The sequence below is a fragment of the Cucurbita pepo genome, chromosome LG20 (assembly GCF_002806865.2).
Source record: "Cucurbita pepo subsp. pepo cultivar mu-cu-16 chromosome LG20, ASM280686v2, whole genome shotgun sequence".
Classification (NCBI taxonomy): domain Eukaryota; kingdom Viridiplantae; phylum Streptophyta; class Magnoliopsida; order Cucurbitales; family Cucurbitaceae; genus Cucurbita; species Cucurbita pepo.
Window position 1 is genome coordinate 705,363 of NC_036657.1, and position 20,500 is coordinate 725,862.

Sequence of the window (20,500 nt, forward strand, 5' to 3'; positions counted from 1 at the left end):
TTTTCACTTTCTGCTCTTCATGTTCAACAAACCCATCTGTTATTCTCTACAACATGACAACACATGATGAGGATGGCTGTTGGCTGATGGGTTTGTTGCAGCTGAGGACTGTTTTGTCATTTACCTCTACCCCCTTTTCCCCTCTCGGTCCCCCTCAACCAAGATTGCTCAAATGGCAAGTTGCTCGGCCCATCTTCATCTTCGCCACCCTGGACCCTACTTCCCATCATTCTCCAACTCACTCAACTTAAGACTGTTTCTTACTTTAAACCCAATTTCCATGGCTGCTTTCGTATAACGAAAGATCAGCTTGTAACGGTCCAAGCCTACTGTAGTAGATATTGTCTTCTTTGGACTTTTCCCTCCCGAGCTTCCCCTCAAGGTTTTTAAAATGCGTGGTTTCCTCACTCTGATAAAGAATGTTTCGCTCTCCTCCCCAACTGATATGGGATCTCACAATCCACCCCCTTCGGGATCCAGCATTCTCGCTGGCACTTATTCCCTTCTCCCTCCAATCGATATGGAACTTCCGTGTCCACCCCATCGCTTGCACTTTCCTGGTGTTTGGCTTTGATACCATTCTTGAACGGCCCGAGCGCACTGCTAGCAGATATTTTTCTCTTTAGGCTTTTTCTTCCGGACATCCCTTCAAAATTTTTAAAACGCGTCTAGTAAGAAGAGGTTTTCACACCTTTATAAAGAATATTTCGTTCTCTTCTCAATCGGCGTGGAATCTCAAATAGCTCTTGTTTATGCAAGCATGCATGAGTAGCCAATATTGGATAGCTTTTTGACATGGGAATGAAAAGATTTGAATACTTTAGGACAAAGGAAAGAGAGAAAAATCCTAATGGAAAAAAAAGGGAAAAAGTGAATGTTGGCTTGACTTAAAGCATTCTTCATTTTATCATGTTCTCATGCTGTAGCTTTTGTCTCAATTAAGCATATTCCAGTGGAGACTGAAATAAAAGTAAAAAGAACAAATAAAATATGTGCATTCGTAGACGGAACAAAGCATTCGTTATAAGGGCGTAGAAACCTCTCTCTAGTAAACACGTTTTAAAACAGTGAAACTGACGACAATACGTAACGGGCCAAAGCGGACAATATCTCCTAGCAGTAGGCTTAGGCTGTTACACCCAACTGCAACTATAGGGAGGAACCAAAGCTTCTACAATAGCTTCTCGAATGGGTGGTTCGGTCAGCAAGCTACCTTCAACATCGGTCAAATCCTTATCAATAATAGGTCGGAATGGTGGGGAAGGATGCCCTCTCTACTTCAATGGACTTCTTCCACATTTTTTTTTATCTAAGAAACGTTCAACTCTTTGAAAAGGCCACATTCTATATAAGTTGGTGGAAAGAGATGGTTTGTTACATCTAGAACAGTAGATCGCTGCATTCTTCCTTTTATTTATCCATTATGAGAGAAATTTGCTTGGAGTTGTTGACAAGTTTCTCTCTGCTGATTCAACATGGTAGTTTCTTTCAACCTTTTATAATCATAATAATAATGTTCAAACAAGCTACCTAATGTTTACAAATTTACATCTTTTCTTAATCAAATCTAAAATGTGTTTGTTAGAGATAGGTTTTCACATCAAAAATGTTTCGTTCTCCTCTCCAACCGACGTGGAATCTCACCATCTATTTCCTTGGGGGCTAGCATCCTCGCTGGCATACCGCACAGTGTCAACAGTCCAAGTCAAATGCTAGCTAATATTGCCCGGTTTGGCGGATGTGGACAGGCTTTGGGTTACAGTCATGGAAGCTCTAATACAATATAAAACTCAAAGCTTTTCCATTTACTTACCATCACGTTCTTCTTTTAAAATGGCCAAAGTCTTGAATCCATTTCCTTCCCATTAGCCAATTCTTGGATTTCCCTTCTTTCTTACTCTTCTAGGTCTCTCTGATGCCAGATCTTGAAGCTTCCTTACCCCTTCTCTCTCTCTTTAGGCCTGATTTGAAGTTTTGGGGTTCCATTTTTGCGTCTACCTTGTCAGTTTGAGCCTTCAAGGCTGTAGAAAACAACGAAGTTTCCCTGATATTCTTCACTGATTTGAGCAATTAGGAAACTCAGGCGCTGATTCTGGGCGTTTTTTGGACTCCCTTTCTATCTTCCTTGGAACATGTGAAAGACAGCTTTGTTTAACTTTGTTTTTTTGACTTTCTTAGCTACTCCTCAGCTGTTTTCTCCCCCTCATTCCTGCCAAATTCGAGGCTAGGGGTGGTGGAGAACGAACACCATGTGCTCGGAAACAAGCTCGCCGAGAATATCGTTTTCACACAATCTCCCTGGCGACGACAGCTTGCTGATCGATCAGCACGGCGAGCACGGTCGACGAGACTTAACATTGTTGGATTCAAATCTAGACTTTGAGTTCAATATCAGCATTCAACATGAATCTTCCTCTGCAGATGAGCTGTTTAGCAATGGAGTCATTGTTCCTTTCAAAATTGAATCTCATAAACAATCTCATCCTTATGAGCCTCCACTCACAGCGTCACTACCTCCTCTTCCTCCCACAGAGAATTCAAAGCAGACATTGGTGGTGAATTCAACTTCATCAGGTCAGTTAGAACAGAGAGGTTCAGAGTCCAAATCCTTTTGGGGATTCAAAAGAAGTAGCAGCCTCAACTTTGAAAGTAAAAGAGCATCTCTTTGTCCACTCCCACTTTTGTCACGCAGCAACTCAACTGGGTCAGTGCCAAATTCAAAGTCCAAAAAGTGTAAAGACTCACAAAAGCAAATTTCTCAGAAACAGTACTCCACATCGACCAGAAAGTTGTCGTCGTCGTCGACGTCGCTGCCACTGTCGTCGTTGAATCAATATCCAACAAATCTAAAGCGTCAGATGTGCAGGAATCCAGGAGGGGCTTATGGCAAGTATCATTGCATTGGCCCTGTGTTGAATGTCCCTCCAAAGTTCTTTGGTTTGGGATCAATTCTTCGATGTGGGAAAGATAGAAAGAGTAAGAAATGATCTGTTCATCGTTTCCTTTCCTTTTTCAGTTCAATCCGTGGCTTGCTTCGTCATGGAGTAATGGCTTGACAGAAAGAGCGTATATTTTAAAAATCGTGAGGCTGATGATTATACGTAACAGAGTCAAAATAGATAATATTTACTAGTAATAAGTTTGACAATTATAATTTTCATTCGTACTCGTATGTAAATGTGTTGCATTCATTGATATTCACCTCTTTGTCTAATTGATAGCTAATTTGATTAAAAAAATTGAATTGTTTGATATTTAAGAACTATAAGATTGGAGGTTAACTATCAATATATAATTTTTTTTTTAAAATTTGGGTTTGAAGAATTATTAATTTGGTTAAATATATAAAATTAAAACCCTAAGAACAAGTTTTGGAAATTATTCATCTTTTTGCAGTAAATCTTTAAACTCGAGATAGTTTTTGGGAAAAATCGTGTTTCATTCCATTTCGTTTTTAATTCGCTTCTTGCCATGGATGGTAATGGCGACGATCCTTTCGATTCACTCACCAAACTCTGCGTCCTCTCTGACTCCCAAGAGGACATATTACGTCGCTGCTCTTTCGCCGGCAACCCCGAATCCGTCGATGGCTCTTGTTCTACCAACTCCCAAATCCATCATCACCTTCTTCAGCCCACTGGTGTTTTCATGGCTCCTCTTCCGGAGAGTTTGGAACAGAGAGAGCAAATCACCTCTCATAATGCCTACCAGGCTCCACCGAAACAGTCCGGAGGGCAGCGGCCCATGGCTGGAGATGATCCTTCTCTTCAAGATGCGGCGGTGGTCGCTGGCGGTGCTGAGGCGGCTGTTGAAGGCGGATGTGTGCGCGACGTTGCCACTGCAGTCGATTTGGGGAAAAACGATGACCTAGGGTTTCGTTTGGAAGTTCAATCGACACAACAGACTGATGAAATCGAAATTATTGGTGTTCATAGAAGAAAGGTTTCGGAGTCTGATGCTGGTGGAGAGCGTGAATCGGCATCGAAAAGGTTGAATTTTTCGAATGAAGCTTTGGGCACAGACTCTTCCGTCCCAATCGTAGTAGAAAAATTACCAGTCGATCTCGAGTCCGGTGGAGGATCGAAACTCGTAGATCACAATGTCGAAATGGCTGAGGAATCGGCAACCGTCGCTGTAGAATCCGGCAAGGTAGATGATGGAAAGGTCTCCAATGGCGAAGAAACTCACTGTAATAAGAACAAGGAAAAATTTGCAGAGAACAGAGTCGAAAATTCCCAACCCGAAGAACCGTGCAACTACGAAGGAACAATGTATCGCGATCGATGGAGGTGCGTCCTGCCATCAACAATGAATGGATCGAAGAATTCGGAGGAGACTGATGCAACGCCCCCATCCATTATTATGGAAATTCTAAAGCTTCTGGCAGAAGAGGAAGGTGAAGAAGACAAGGAATTGGCAAGTATGAGCATATTGGAAGTCGTATCCCGCCGTGGAATGACATTTCCTCGGCCATGTTGGTGGCCGGAGGGGCAGGAATTCAGCTTCAAGAAGAAAAGTTGAAAAGGTAATCTAATCATTAGTATTAGCAGTTGGAAGAAGAATTTCTTTTGAAAATGACCAATTCTGGAATCAAGAAATGTATTTAGATTTTGGGTTGCTTGAATGTATGAATTCACAGCATCAATGTGTTCTTGAGAAGCTCGGAGTAATTGAAGCCTCTTCTTCATCCAAATGCTTGAACTCTTCCCATTAATGTATTTTTGTGTTTCTTGGAGGATATGCTTAAAAGTTTCCCATTAATGCTTGAATTTAATCAACAATAAGAGAGTGAATTTGTAATATTTCACTATGCAATTAGGGATAGTAAGAGACGAAAATTTGTAATATTTCACTATGCAATTAGCGTTAAAATAATTAAAAGTCGCAATGTTATGGTCATAACCTAATCAGTTCGTAGGTATGGATTGAAATATTTATTATAGATTTTTTAAAATTGGCTTCTCTTGTGACCCACAGGTCCAGTCCAGTTTTGGGGCGAAGCCCACATGCCCAATCCGTCATCTGTGTTGGACTTGAACGTGAAAGAAACCTTCGAAAACCCAAATCCAGATCCTTGTCCCTTCCGATTTCATGATTTTATTGCAGAAAAGCCTGCAATTATTTGTTCATTTCTTCCTCTTTCTGCCCGAAATTCACAACTTCCCATTACTAATTATCTAGCTCTACTGAATGGAATCGATTTAATTCATTCCTCCGATCTCTGGTTCTTCAGCTCATTACCAGCTCTTCCACCATGAAATTCTAGCCAAATTCTCATCTGGGTATTGCCTCCGCAGTCATTACAGTGAGAAGTTTCGTCTCTATCAATGGCGGGTTCCTCTCTCATGGAGACTCTCTTCCAGCGAACTCTCGATGACCTTATCAAAGCCCTCCGCCTCCAACTCCTCGGAGAGTCTGCTTTTATCTCCAAAGCCATGGACGAGATTCGCCGCGAGATCAAATCTACGGACCCTCAAACTAAGTCCACCGCTCTGCAAAAGCTCTCCTATCTCAGCTCCCTTCACGGTATCGATATGAATTGGGCTGCCTTTCATGTCGTCGAGGTTATGTCAGCCTCTCGCTTCGCCCAAAAGAAGATCGGGTACCTCGCTGCCTCCCAATCGTTTCACGAAGCCACCCCAGTTCTCCTCCTCATTACCAACCAGCTCCGGAAGGATTTAACTAGCACGAACGAATTCGAGGTCAGCCTTGCTCTTGATTGTTTGTCCAGAATTGCAACTATCGATCTTGCTCGGGACTTGACCCCTGAGATTTTTACATTATTGTCGAGCACTAAGCCCTTTGTTAGAAAGAAGGCAATTAGTGTGGTTTTGAGGGTTTTTGGGAAATTCCCAGATGCTGTTAGGGTGTGTTTTAAGCGTTTGGTTGAGAATTTAGATAGTTCGGATCCCCGGATTTTGTCTGCTGTTGTTGGGGTGTTTTGCGAGCTTACTTCCCAGGACCCTAGATCTTACCTTCCATTGGCACCCGAATTTTATAGGATTTTGGCCGATAGCAAGAACAATTGGGTGCTCATTAAGGTCTTGAAGGTATTTAAAAATCTTGCTCCATTGGAGCCTAGACTGGCTAGGAAAATTGTTGAACCTATAACTGAGCATATGAGAAGAACAGATGCTAAATCCTTGATGTTTGAGTGCATTAGGACTGTAGTGACTAGCTTGTCGGACTTTGAATCAGCAGTTAAACTTGCTGTTGAGAGAACTCGAGAATTTTTGGTTGACGATGATCCGAATCTAAAGTATCTTGGATTGCATGCTCTTTCAATCCTTGTGCCAAAACACACGTGGGCTGTTTTGGAGAATAAAGAGGTTGTAATTATGTCTCTAAGTGATGTGGATCCAAATGTTAAACTTGAGTCCTTGCGGCTTGTGATGGCTATGGTTTATGATAATAATGTAGCTGAAATTTGCAGAGTTTTGGTGAACATTGCGATTAAATCTGATCCTGAGTTCTGTAATGAAATTCTTGGGTCCATATTAGCTACGTGTGGTGAAAATGTGTATGAAATTGTTATCGACTTTGATTGGTATGTGTCGCTTCTTGGAGAAATGTCGAGGATCCCACATTGCCAAAAGGGAGAGGACATTGAAACTCAGCTTATAGATATTGGTATGAGGGTGAAGGATGCTAGGCCTACTCTTGTCATGGTTGGCCGTGATCTGCTGATTGATCCAGCGTTACTCGGTAATCCTTTCATGCATAGGATACTGTCAGCTGCTGCTTGGGTGTCAGGCGAATACGTGCAGTTTTCAGGCAAGCCATTCGAGCTCCTAGAGGCGTTGTTACAACCTCGCTGTAATCTCTTGCCACCATCAGTTAGAGCAGTTTATGTTCAGTCAGCGTTTAAAGTGTCGGCTTTTTGTTTAAATTCTTACATTCAAGAGCAATACGTTGAGTCCTCTTCGTATGTTGATACTTTGACAGAGAATGATTCAGAATCGATCTCTACCAGGGATTGCCAAGATGCTTCTAATCTTCGTGAACAGGTGGAGACACTGTCTCGTGTCCAGACTTGTACGTCTGCATCGTTGGAGGATAATGGTTCGTCTATTGGATCGATAGTTGAGTTGTTGGATTTTGTTCAGTTTTCTTTGGGTCCTTTAACGTGGAGCCATGATGTTGAATTGCTTGAGAGGTCTAGAAACTTGCTCAATTTTATTGAGCTAATTAGACAACAGATTCCTGATGGGAGTTCAGAAATGAAACTTGCTGAAATCTCCAAAATAGTTGAACTGGTTCTTGATGCTTTCTCCGATGACTTTGGCCCAATCTCAATAAATGCTCAAGAAAGAGTTCCAATTCCTGAAGGATTGATATTCAAGGAGAATCTTGATGACTTGGAAATGATATGTAGTGATACTCAGCTACCAGAAAGCTCCTTTTCTTTTGGAAGTTCTCTCTATGAGGAGAGGGTTGATTCGTCTATATTATCGCAACGGAGCCAGCAAGAGTCTGAACCCTCAAACGCAACCACATCTCTTCTCTCCGAACATCGTAAGCGCCATGGACTGTATTATCTTCCATCAGATAAGACTGATGATGCCTCTAACGATTATCCACCGGCCAATGAACTCAAGTTACAAGATCATCTGGATGACGACGCAGCCCACCTTGTCAAGCTTGCAGAACGGTCACTCGCATTAAAGAAAAAGTCTACTTCAGCCAAGCCTAGGCCTGTGGTAGTGAGATTGGATGAAGGAGATGAATTGCCCGTAACGAGGAAGAAGCCTCAGTCGAAGGATGAACAGCTTTCCGATGCAGTACGCAATGTTCTTGTGGGTAGTGATGTAATGCCTACTTCCTCACAGACAAACCAATCTTCCAAACCCTCTAGCAGGAGAAAAGGAAAGGAGAAACAGAATGCTGATAATCTTTCTGAATCAAAAGAAAACTTGGGTGATGTTGAAGAGCAATCCAATACGGTAGATACAAGTTCGAGAAGAACGCATCGACGTCATGGAAAAGAAGGCAAACAATCAAGTCATGAAAAGAGAAGTGAGAAAAAAGATCAAGTTCATAAGAAAGGCAAGCGAATGAGTAGCCAACAGCACAGTAGGCATAAAGCTAAACAAAGTGGAGATGCTTCATTACCTGTGGCTTCACAGACAGTTATACCCGATTTCCTTCTATAGCGACAGAACATTCCGACATCGATGACTGGTTTGATTTCCAAATTCTCGTGAGCCATGGTTAGTCCTGCTGTAAAAATTTGTTCATTTTTTTGGTGTATGTTTGGGGGTGCTTTTGGATTCACTTGGGATTATCTGGTTTCTGGTATTAATATGAAGCATTTTTTTGATAACTTTAAACATACAAAGAAAGGGATTCATACTAAAAATATGTTGTCTGTTCTACCTTGAGTACTATGAAAGACACCAAAAGAGGTTTCCTGAGTTGAGAGCTGCTAGGAAAGCAAAAGAAAGAACATGGGGAATCCTTAAAATGATGGAAGAGTGTAAGTGAAACGTCTAAAGTCAACCACTTGGAAATGGGAAATCCAATGGGAAGGAAGACTTTTGACTTTTGAGAGTTGTAATCAAAGTTTCGAGCTTCCTCGTACCAATAATTTGTTCTCACGGCTAGCAGATATTGTCTTGACTTTCCCTTTCGAGCTTCTCCTCAAGGTTTTTAAAACGCGTCTGGTAGGGAGAGGATTTCACTCTTATAAAGAATGTTTCGTTCTCCTCCCCAATCGATGTGAGATCTCACACTATCTACATAGTTTCTTCTCGATAAATTCCGTTTCCCCTCTCTTTCATACAATAGTTTATCCTAGGTTTGGGGCATTTTATGCATGCTTGTTTTATGGCCCTTCTTGGAGCAAAGCCAAAAAAGAAGACTTTTGCAGAGAAGAGCACATGATAGTTTACTAACTTTCGCTTCAAGTAACTTCTTCACTAATCCAACTTTCTTCATCTTCTTCATGTTCTTCATCTTCCTCTTCTGTCACCTTCTGAGTCTGAGAAGTCAGAAGCCAAAACCCAAATGGCTAATGATCAGCTCAAGTATTCTCCATTACCCTCCAAGCTGCACCCCAATTCTCCATCTCACTTTTCTCAAATCTTCCGTTTTCTCTTCTTACTTATTGGCTTCTCCATTGGAATGGCCATTGGTTTGAACCTCAACAGCTTCTCCTCATTTAATATCTTTTCCCTTCCATCTTCACCATCAACCCTCTTGTTTCTCAAACCACAACAACCTCCCTCGTCGCCCCCTCCATCTCAACCACCGTCGCCATTGTTGCCGCCAGTACCATTGCCGTCTCCTGAGTTTTTCGACCCGAATGTAGAGCCACCTCTGATGCACAGAATGACAGATGATGAAGTCTTCTGGAGAGCATCCATGGTTCCACTGATCAAAGAATTCCCATATGAACGTGTGCCAAAAGTGGCTTTCATGTTTCTGATAAAGGGGTCGTTGCCTTTAGCTCCTTTGTGGGAAATGTTCTTCAAAGGCCATGAAAGGTTGTTTTCAATTTATGTGCACACCCATCCGTCCTACAATGTTTCTTCTTCTCTGCCTCCTGGCTCTGTCTTCCATGGAAGAAGAATCCCAAGCCAGGTGATTGTACTTTCTTTTCTCATTTCTCAGTTTTTCTTTGTCTAAACTATAAGTGATGCCTGTTTTGCTTTATATTCTTGAACAAGTTTCTAAAGTTTTCCACTTTGAATGAACAGCCGGTGCAATGGGGTAAACCCTCCATGATCGATGCCGAGCGCCGCCTTCTAGCCAACGCCCTTCTCGACTTCTCTAATGAAAGATTCATCCTTCTCTCCGAAACCTGCATTCCTCTCTACAACTTCACCACTGTCTACAACTACCTCCTCAATTCCAAGCACACCTTTGTTTCTTCCTATGACGATCCCCGAAAAATTGGCCGCGGTCGTTACAACCCTCAAATGTTTCCGACCGTGTCGATCGCCGACTGGCGAAAAGGATCGCAATGGTTTGAAGTAGATCGAACGGTGGCCGGCGAGATAATCTCCGACAAAACATTTTACCCTGTTTTCCGGAACCATTGCGGGCCGCCGTGTTACATGGACGAGCATTATATTCCTACGTTGGTTAATATTGTTTTGCCGGACCGGAACTCCAACAGAACCGTTACTTGGGTTGATTGGTCGAAAAACGGTCCGCATCCGGGCAGATTTGGGAGGCGGGAAATCTCGGTCGAGCTTTTGAGCAAGGTGCGGTTCGGTTTTAATTGTACTTACAATGGAAACGACACCGTTTCCCTATGCTTTCTGTTTGCTCGGAAATTCATGCCGGATTCCTTACAACCTCTGCTGAAGATTTGGCCATCTCTGTTGGAAGGTTTGGTTTAACCTTAAATGAGGGAAATTTTTTTACCTTAAAAGCTCAAAGCTCTCTATCTAAGAAACTGGGGAGTTTAATATTCCATTACACAAATTCACTTCATCTATTTATCTTATACATTCAGCTGTATTCAAATTGATAACTAGAATACCATTTTTACTCTTTAAGTTCGACTTTTATTTTTTTATTTTTAAATTTTAATTTCAGGAATTTTATTGAATATCTTAGAGATTGAATTTCAAGATGCTATAAAAAAAATAAAAAAGAAAAAAGAAAGAAAATGTTTAGAAATTTCTCGGGATCCAAAAACATATAAATGAAAAGTCAAAATTAACCCTAAGGGGTATTTTGAATGGGGGCAGACCGTCTACATTATCTCATGGGCTCGACCCATCTCTTCGCCAAGGCCTATGACTTAATGGGCTGTTTGGGCTGCCGCCACAACAGGCCCACAACTGGGCTGTCTCGGATGCCGTCACTGCAGCCACAACAAGCACAACATCAAGGCCACAACTTCGATCAGACCGTCTACACTTATCTCATCGGCTCGGCCCATATCTCCGTCAAGACATACCGGGTTGTTTGGGCTGCCACCACTACCGGCCCAATGAGAAGCCCACAATCACCAAAGGGCAGACCGTCTACACTTCTCTCATGGGCTGGGCCCATACCTTCGTCAATCCCTACGACTTACCAGGCTGTTTGGGCTACCGCACACACAGGCCCAACTTCTCTCGAGGGCTCCGCCAATAAATTCCGTCAAGGCCTACGACTTACGGGCTGTTCGGGATGGCCGCCACTACAGACCCAATATGAAGCACACAATCAGGCCCGATATGAAGCCCACAATCACAAACGGGAGACCGTCTACAGTTCTCTCACGGGCTCGGCCCATATCTTCGTCAAGTCCAACGACTTCCCGGGCTACTTGGGCTGCCGCAACTTGAGGCCCAAAATATTTCACGGGCTCGGCCCATATCTTTGTCAACGACGACGACTTCCCGTGCTGTTAGGGCTGCCGCCACTTGAGGCCCAAAATCTTTCATGGCCATGGCCCATATCTTCGTCAAGGCCGACGACTTCCTGGGCTGTTTGGGTTGCCGCCGCATAAGGCCCAAAATCTCTTATGGGCTCGGCCCATATCTTCGTCAAGGCGGACTACTTACCCGGATTTTGGGCTGCCGCCACTTGAGGCCCAACTTCTTTCATGGGCTCGGCCCATATCGTCGTCAAGGCCTACGACTTCCCCGGCGATTTGGGCTGCCGCCACTCAAGACCCAATATCTCTCATGGGCTCGGCCCATATCTTCGTCAAGGCCTACAACTTACCGGGTTGTTTGGGCTGCCGCCACTACAGGCCCAATATCTCTCATGGACTCGGCCCATATCTTCGTCATGGTCGACGATTTTCTGGGCTTTTTGGGCTGCCGCCACTTGATGCCCAACTCTCTCATGGGCTCGGTCCATATCTTCGTCAAGCCCTAGGACTTACCGGGCTCTTTCGACTGCCGCCTTTACAGGCCCAACTTCTCTCATGGGTTCGGCCCATATCTTCGTTAAGGCCTACGACTTACCAGGCTTTTTGGGCTGCCGCCACTACAGACCTAACATGAGCCCACATTGACCAAAGCCTAGTGGCAGAAAGGCTCCCAGTGGTTCGACGGCGACGAAGGAGGTGGCAGCCCAGAAGAATCTCCCCCTGTTTTAAAAGCATTGCGGGCCGAACTGCAATTCGGAAGTGCACTCACTAGATGGCAACGATGATGAACATAGGGTCGTGGGAGAAGAAGTTTTCGGTAGCTTTTCATTTACTAAAAGGCCTTTGGACGCATAGGGAGGATGTTTCTTACAATTAGACGTAGTGGGACTACCTTTTAAATATTCTTTCATAGATATCAGACTAGGATGTTGGCTTGAACTGACTAATCAAAGTAGGCGCCTCACACCCCGACTGGGTTCGAGAGTGACAGTGTCATGGTCGGGGCTTCCGGAAAGGATACGTGTTAAGAATGAGAAATAGAATTGGGATCGAAAGTGCAACAAACATAGGTGGGATCAAAAGTCGGATCTAAAGTCTAAGTTTTCATTAATGTTCTTAAATAGAATAAACTAACTAGATCTTGATAATAAAATAAAATATACTACTCATCAAATCATAAACGTAAAAATATTAATTGATTATGAATATCTAACATATATTTCATAACTAAAGATATATTTCATAACTAATTATTATAATATATTTTAATACTACCCCTCAACTTGTAACGTGTAGGTCAATAACACTCAACTTGTCTTTACGAGTGTAGGTCAATAGCACCCAATTTATCTTTGAGAAGAGAGTGTACGTCAATAACACTTTTGTGTTCACAACAGTGAAAATATTTGCCAAATTAGCTCTAAACAAGTAAGTTCCAAATTAAGATTAAGAAGCTACTTGTTGATGACGGAATCTGGATAGCTCGCCACAAACATCTTGATAATGAAGATGTTATTGATTTTATTGTTGAGAGGAAAAAATATTTAATGATTTGCGGTGCTCAATCAGAGACAATCACTATAGAGACCAGAAATTAACACTTGAAATGTGGGCTTACAAGGATGATATATCTTATGGAAGGATGATATATATCTCAATTCATCTGTCGTCTTCAGTTATGATTTCTGTCACTTTTCTTCGGTTGTTCCTCTTTTACTACTCTGAAAAATCCTTCCTTAAACACGGTTAGTTTGGGGAATAGTGGGTTTAGCTTTTGGAAAGTGATGGAATAGTGGGAATTGTAGGTTTGCGGAATAGGTATATATCAAAGTTATTGAATTTGAAAAACAAGTGGGATACCAATAGAAGCTAGTGGGACTATTGCGATAGTAATGGTAATGCTAGACTCACAGACTTGCGACTTGCGGAGATGTATGGACTAGTCGGGGACTGTAATTTGTGACTTGAGGACTAGTAATGGTTACTTAAGGTTCAAAAGCAATGACAATGGTTTGGAAGCGATTGATAGTAGGAAGTAGTTGGTGGTCGCTGTGATACTCAATTGGACTTATCACAATGGATGATCGGCGACGGTAAAGACTTCACTGATTGAGTTAGAGTTTAGCTTTAAGCTCGGATACCAAGTTAAGAATGAGAAATATAATTGGGATCGAAAGTGCAACAAACATAGGTGAGATCTAAAGTCCTTACTAAGGTTCACAACCGTTTAAATAGAATACACACTACCAATAAAGAAAATATAAACTAATTAAATCTTGATAATAAAATAAAATATACTAGTAAACAATAAAAAAAAAATATTAATATTAATAGATTAGAAATATTTAAAATATATTAAAAGATATATTTCTTTATTAATTATTAGAATATATTTTAATAATACGGAAAAGCGGCACAAAAGGACAAAAAGAGTAGACAGTAGCATTCGTTTGCGAGAAAGTTAATGGGAAGTGCTTTTAAATGGGCTGCTGGAAATTGCTCCTTCGGTCGTGTTCCCATTGACTTGACTTCCTAATTGAGTTGGTATAGATGAGAGGTGTGCGTACAACTTGTAAGAGCGCGTGGAATGACGGAAGCCGCAGTTACTAATTTTCTATAATACTTTATTACTCCCTAAATCTAACTTATGACTTACGATTTGTAGGTCCCACCTCTCTAATTTCTCCAATGTTCTTTCATGTCCAGACACCGACAGGATCCCCTCGTCTTTGGTCCCGGATAAGCCAAACCGACTGGAATTTTTTCTTTTTATTTTATACAAAGACCCAGCTAACCACCGGTCTTCTTTTTTCTATATCTTCGTTCCGGCGGCGGAGGCGGTGCCGGCCGGTGGGTTTGGGCTGAAGCTTCATGCTGACAGCACAATTGCCCCTAGTGAGACAGATGAAGTACCTTAGCTTGGACCTGTCGTTGACACACGAATTGACTCCTTACCCTAAAATCCATTAACGTCTCCGGTAGCCTCTGTCCGAAGCTTGTCTCGCCAGTGGTCGACGATTCGCCTAGACCGTGGACGGATGATGGGCTCTGAGATGGCTCCTGGGTTAACAAAAATTTTGAGTTAAATTATAAATTTTACTCGGAACGAACTCGACAAAATTGGAATTCAGTCACTTTTAAAGTTGTCGTTTTATCACTGTCTATTTATTCTCTCATCCTTGCCTGACGTACCCCCTGTCGCCACCGCCCACTCCGGAGGAGCCACCGTGCCCAGTCCTCCGGACATACACATTTTCAAACAGAGCATCAAGAAACAGTGCAACTCATTCCATTGCATGTTCATGGTTCTTCAAATTTTTGTATATGTTCTTCCTGTCAAAATTTATTGTCATATATTATTTAGAGAATATATCTCGAATATTATATCTTAATATTCTTATATTTATGATTTGATTTAAAGTATATTTTATTTTAATCTCTGTATTTAATTATTTTATATTTTTCTTATTTGTATTAGCGTGTATCCTATTTAAAGGATATTAATACGAATGAAAATACATCATTCTATTTTTATTTCTCATTCTTAACATAATATTAAAGCACCGATTTTGATATTTCTAATATCAGAGCATCGATCTTGGTATTTTTAATACTCCCTTGGACTCAGAGTCTAAGGAGAGTATTAAACCTAAAGCCAAACCCTAACCAATCAGTGAATCTTTACAGTCGCCGATCATCCAATATCAAGATTACATTATAAGCATCTTCAAATTTCTCACCAAGCTCAAAGGTGACATATTCAAGATGTTTGTATTTTCTTTCACAACCTCTTAAGTGATCCAGAGCACCGATCTTAGTGTTATTATCCAATAAAACATTTATGAATGGATCAAGAAGTGATCCGGGAGGATATTCACTTGTACCAAATCAAATTAAATGAGACAAGTTACCAATCCTCGAGTCAATCATTGCGGTCTATTTCTAAAGCATTTATGCATGGACCAAGAAATGACGAGGGAGGATATCCAAAATTATGTATCATTTCTTGAAACAAAAGCAACAAATAACAAATTTTTTGGCTCAAACAAAGAAACTTCTTAGAAATTTCTCAAACTTTATATTTAGCCTTGCACACAATCCAATTGGGTAAGTAGTTGAACAATACTTTATCTTATTTATCCACCTTCACATTATTCAAAATTTGAATTTTAATATTTCTTTCTAAACATAATTATGGTTAAAATACTGATTATGCAAATATGGGTTGATAACTATACACACAAAATTCGGTAGACTTGAACCTTGTTCCTACGTGACCCGATCAATTCGAATGCTGAATTATAATGCTCCTATATACACTGTCCACGATAACTTTATAACAACTGTTGAGAAAAGCTCATTTATTCCACAATTATAACGGAGAAAACGCATAGTGAAGAGATTGTGTACCAAGCTGTTGCCGTCGAAGAGTGAATCTGGTCGGAAACCACATCTCCGATGAGTTTTTGGGTTCAGCCCGATCATTCCCAATATTATCAGTAGAACAAAAGATAAATGGAAACAGATCCGGACAACCCCACAAAAACTGCTAAACCATAAGGACACACTCAACCACAGGAAAAGAATAGTCGTATTAAAAATAAGAAATAGAAATAGAATTGGAACGAAATTCTGATATTCACACAATTAAATTAATTAAATATTGAGAATAAAATAAAATATAATATAAATCAAATCATAAATTAAAAAATATTAAGATATAATAGAGAAGATATATTCCATAAATAATATATTTTCAAAATATTATATCTCAACACAATCGGCCACAATTTGAGAAATTTTAAATCTTTTTAGATTTAAAGTAAGATCTGTTGGATTAAATGTAGCGCACAATGGTTAAATCATAAACTATTAAAATTTGAAGCGATGATAATCTGAGATCCAACGCCAACGACTTGTACGTCACATCCTTTCAATGCCTCTAATACCACTTTTTTGTACCTTAATGCCACAATTAAAATATTTTAGTACTTAATTGCAGTAGGCAGCAGCAAAAGTGGAAGAAAAATAGATCCCACTCACACACCTATAAACAGAAATTAAACAAAGAGACACAAAAAATTTCGTAGTTTGAAGAGAATAAATTTTTCGGGTGGTAGCTAATCACTATAACCAAAATGTTTATTAACAATGGTATCTCCAACCCACTCACATTACAAAATCTCTCAACGAAGTTACTCCCCATTGTTTCTGGTCAAAAATAAGATAACAGACTTCACATCTTAAAACAATGCTAGACAAATATTTATACAAACCTAATAATATTGACCAAATAAATAAAAATATGAACCAAAAGAATTATAAAGGATGAGAATATGAATAAAAACAGTTATGAACTAAATGAGAATTATGGATCAACGGCTACCGATTCCAATTCCTTGATAGGGAAGAAGTAAGGAAAGAAACCGAGATTGCCAACTAAGCAAAATAAATAAATAAATAAAACATTAATTTTTCGTCAGTCATATGTATGTTAGCGTCTAAAAATGTATTAGAACAAATGTTATATATAACTTTATAAAGTAAATAACTTCTCCACTCTGAGGGAGAGAGAAACAGAATATTTATACACCTTTNAAAAAAAAAAAAAAAAAAAAAAAAAAAAAAAAAAAAAAAAAAAAGACCATTTAAAGACTAAATAAAATATATAAATCTAGAAACTTATATGACACGTTTATTTGAATCTTTCAATTTTTTTAATACCTTAATTAGGTAAAAATACACTTATTCTCCATCTCAAAAGTCATATTTTATTTTGCTTTAATTTAATTTTTTAAATTTTTTAAAACTTTTATTTAATTTTATATTTAAAAAATTATCTTGGTTTACTCAGGTTCTCACTTTTACTAATTATATATATATAGCCACATCCTAACGACCTTCTTCAATAATTTTTAATAAAATAATTTTTAATGAAATTAAAATTTTAAATCTTAGTATAAAAGTATTCACATATAAAATGTTGAGCGGAGGTGAGTGAAGTTAGTGTATATATATATATAACAACTAACTTATAAAACCAATTGATTAAGACATTTAAGCTTTGGACTGGTCGAAACAATAATGATAGAGAATTATGATAGGGAATTAGGTGTTAAAAATAAAAGAAGACATGATGGAAGGAAGAAATTTCTTAGAAATTTCTCAAGTTTGAGAATTACACACAACCCAAGTAGGACAGTAGTTGATATCTAATTTGAAGAAATGGGTATTAAAATTTAATATCCAAGCATGCAAGCAAGCAGCATAGATATCATAAAACAAATACAAATAGTAAAGACTCAAACAACGAGCCGGAGTCGACTTTCCGTAAGTTGACACCAAAGTCTTTCAATTCAATATTCTCTCTCTCTTTGGAATGAAATTTCTGAGCACTTTCTCGGAAATTACTTCTCATTATTATATACTCAAATTTTTCAGTTTCTATTCATGCTTTCACATCTGTCTCCCAACCTTTTATTATATTACCAATTTATTTATTCCACCATCGGGTTATAAATTTCTTGGATTCTTTAATCTTTATCACGCTTCCAACGCTCCTCAACTCATCTTTATCACACTTTTCCATTCAAGAAATGTCGCCCAAGAGATTGTTCTGCCAAACAGAGCCGTGTTTAGAACAGCCTCTTGAGAAGAGGCGCCCGCGTCTGACGTTTGCGTCGTAAGTTGTTCGGAATGGATCCATAAATGGAGCTGTAAATTGTAATTCTACATTTGATTTCTGATTATTTGTGTTGTAATTTCCGTAGGATAATCGGGGACGTGGTTATGGTTAATTCCCAAAATCATTTGTTGAAAGCATTGGAGCCCTTGCTTAGACGAGTGGTTTGTACTTTGTATATATGAATCATTTTGGATTTGTAAAATTGATTTAGGGCTTTTGTTTAATTTGTGATGAATTTCAACTTTACAGGTGAATGAGGAAGTTGATCGGTGTTTATTGCGATATTCAAGGTTGTTACCTAGGGCATCTTCGTTGAGGATTCAGGCTCTCGAGCCTTCAAGTTTCTTATTGTATTTTGTGAATAATCTTCCTTCTACCATTTTTACTGGAAGTAAAATTACGGATGTTGAAAGTCAGCCACTCCGGATCGCCGTCGAGGCCGGCGCGGATAATCCGGCATTTCAGGTATATTCGGCCATGAAAATTGAAATTGTGGTACTGGATGGCGACTTTGCAAGCGGCGATAAACAGGATTGGACGGCGGAGGAATTCAATGCCAGCATTGTGAAGGAGAGGTCTGGAAAGAGGCCGCTGCTTCACGGCGAAATGAACATAACTCTCCGCGACCGCGCTGCAACCATCGGTGACATTGAATTCACCGATAACTCAAGTTGGATTCGGAGCCGGAAATTCCGGCTGGGTGCCCGAATTGTTGACGGGTCGGATTCTGATAAGAATCGCCCCCGGATCCGGGAAGCCATAACCGAACCGTTTGTTGTCAAGGATCACCGCGGAGAATGTAAGCATTACCATTCTTTCAAAAAAAAATATATTTTTTTTAAAAATAAAAATACTTTAAAAATAATTAATATTGAGGTATTTTGGTAATTTAAGTGTACAAGAAGCATTATCCACCAATGCTGCTTGACGAAGTTTGGAGGCTGGAGAAGATAGGAAAAGAGGGAGTCTTCCACAAGAAATTAAGCAATTACAATATCAAGACAGTTCAAGAATTCTTAAAACTCTTCACTATTGACCCACAAAAGCTAAGAAGGGTAAATATTCCCCATCTTACCCTTTTCAATAAAACAATTAATTATAATTAACTAATTAATTAACGTTTGATTTTTTTTTTTCGTATGGATTTAGATTTTAGGCGTAGGAATGTCAGAAAGGATGTGGAAAGCAACGGTGAAACATGCGCAGACTTGTGAATTGGGAAACAAGGTGTATATGTTCCGTGCACATAATGTCCTGCTGATCTTGAATCCTATTTGCGAAGTTGTAAGAGCCATGATCGATGACCAAATCTATTCATCTCGAGACCTTCCTAATATTCCCCAGGTATGTTTTCTCATCTCGTTTGATAATAATTTCATTACTTAATAAACTTCCTCTTAAAAAAAGAAATTTCGTGTGATACAGGAGTATTTGATGAATTTGAGTAGACAAGCGTTCGATAACTGGCATTCGTTACAAGACTTTGAAGGCAATTTTAGAGAACCTCCCCTAATAACACAAGGTAGATTTTGATGAAATTTTAGTTTAATTTTTAATTTTTAAGTTTTAAAATTTTAATTATTATTTTTAATTTTGTTGGATTATTGATAGGAAATGAGGGGATTGGAAATGAAGAAGACAGCGATCATATAGTTAAAAAATCGTGGTTTCGAAGTTGCGAGTCCATGAGTGAAGAAGTTGAATTTAGAGATTGGAATTCCAATTTAGATCAGTTTATCTCTACAAGTTTTCCTTCTAATTATGGGTAGGCGCAAGGTTTTAGTTACCAAATTATAATTAATACACTTATATTAATTTGTTTTCGTATTTCTATTTTCTATTTGTATATTTGGACATTGAATTAATGCCAAAGCGATCATTGATGTTCTATGTACGAGGTAATTCGAACTTAATTTAATAAATAAAATATTATTTATAATCTTACTTTCTCTATCTCTCATGCAGAAGATTTGTATGACAGCTGTCATCAACGACCATAAACAAGTGGAGAATATTTCCGGAACGAAGGATAACTTCAAATAGACATAATACCTTGCCCAAAAGGACCATATTACAAATCAGGGGCTATGGTATAGCCTTAAAAAAAATTAAAATAATTAATGGAATCTAAAATATTAATTAAAACTTCATAAAATTAATTAACGATAAACTAAATAAAAAATAATGGAATCTAAAATACTAATTAAATCTTGATAAAAGTAATTAACGGTAAGATGAGTAACATAAACTAAATAAAAATTAAACTAAGAGTATGCTTTACTGTACCATTCTTTTTCCACGTCAGCCGTGGATTTTTCTCTTTTACTGTACCATTCTTTTTCCACGTCAGTCAGCCGTGGATTTTTCTCTTTTATTGTACCATTCTTTTTCCACTTCAACCCTAAACACTAAATCTTAAATTCTCTTTCCCTCGCTAATATTTTGAAACTAAAAAACGATTTTAAAAAATATGAAAAATGAAAAAAAAAAAAAAAAAA

General features: G+C 39.2%; 4 protein-coding genes across 4 annotated transcripts; all 4 read left to right on the top strand.

Annotated features, from left to right (window-relative positions):
- The first annotated feature begins 1,802 nt into the window (after nucleotides 1-1,802).
- On the top strand, nucleotides 1,803-4,670 carry LOC111782529. The gene has a single exon (XM_023663291.1). It carries the CDS (start codon nucleotides 2,250-2,252, stop codon nucleotides 2,985-2,987), a length of 738 nt encoding a protein of 245 aa, XP_023519059.1. The 5' UTR covers nucleotides 1,803-2,249; the 3' UTR covers nucleotides 2,988-4,670.
- A 307-nt stretch (nucleotides 4,671-4,977) lies between these two features.
- Nucleotides 4,978-8,323, top strand: LOC111783167 (AP-3 complex subunit delta-like). Its single transcript, XM_023664065.1, has one exon. The coding sequence runs from the start codon at nucleotides 5,328-5,330 to the stop codon at nucleotides 8,151-8,153; it is 2,826 nt and encodes a 941-aa protein (XP_023519833.1). The 5' UTR covers nucleotides 4,978-5,327; the 3' UTR covers nucleotides 8,154-8,323.
- A 133-nt stretch (nucleotides 8,324-8,456) lies between these two features.
- LOC111783168 lies at nucleotides 8,457-10,505 on the top strand. The gene is made up of 2 exons (XM_023664066.1): nucleotides 8,457-9,582; nucleotides 9,699-10,505. Exons 1-2 carry the CDS (start codon nucleotides 9,007-9,009, stop codon nucleotides 10,344-10,346), a joined length of 1,224 nt encoding a protein of 407 aa, XP_023519834.1. The 5' UTR covers nucleotides 8,457-9,006; the 3' UTR covers nucleotides 10,347-10,505.
- A 7,193-nt stretch (nucleotides 10,506-17,698) lies between these two features.
- On the top strand, nucleotides 17,699-19,943 carry LOC111783194 (protein SAR DEFICIENT 1-like). Its single transcript, XM_023664091.1, has 7 exons — nucleotides 17,699-17,999; nucleotides 18,088-18,163; nucleotides 18,252-18,801; nucleotides 18,897-19,057; nucleotides 19,152-19,346; nucleotides 19,428-19,524; nucleotides 19,614-19,943. The coding sequence occupies exons 1-7, from the start codon at nucleotides 17,914-17,916 to the stop codon at nucleotides 19,769-19,771; spliced, it is 1,323 nt and encodes a 440-aa protein (XP_023519859.1). The 5' UTR covers nucleotides 17,699-17,913; the 3' UTR covers nucleotides 19,772-19,943.
- Nucleotides 19,944-20,500: the final 557 nt, after the last annotated feature.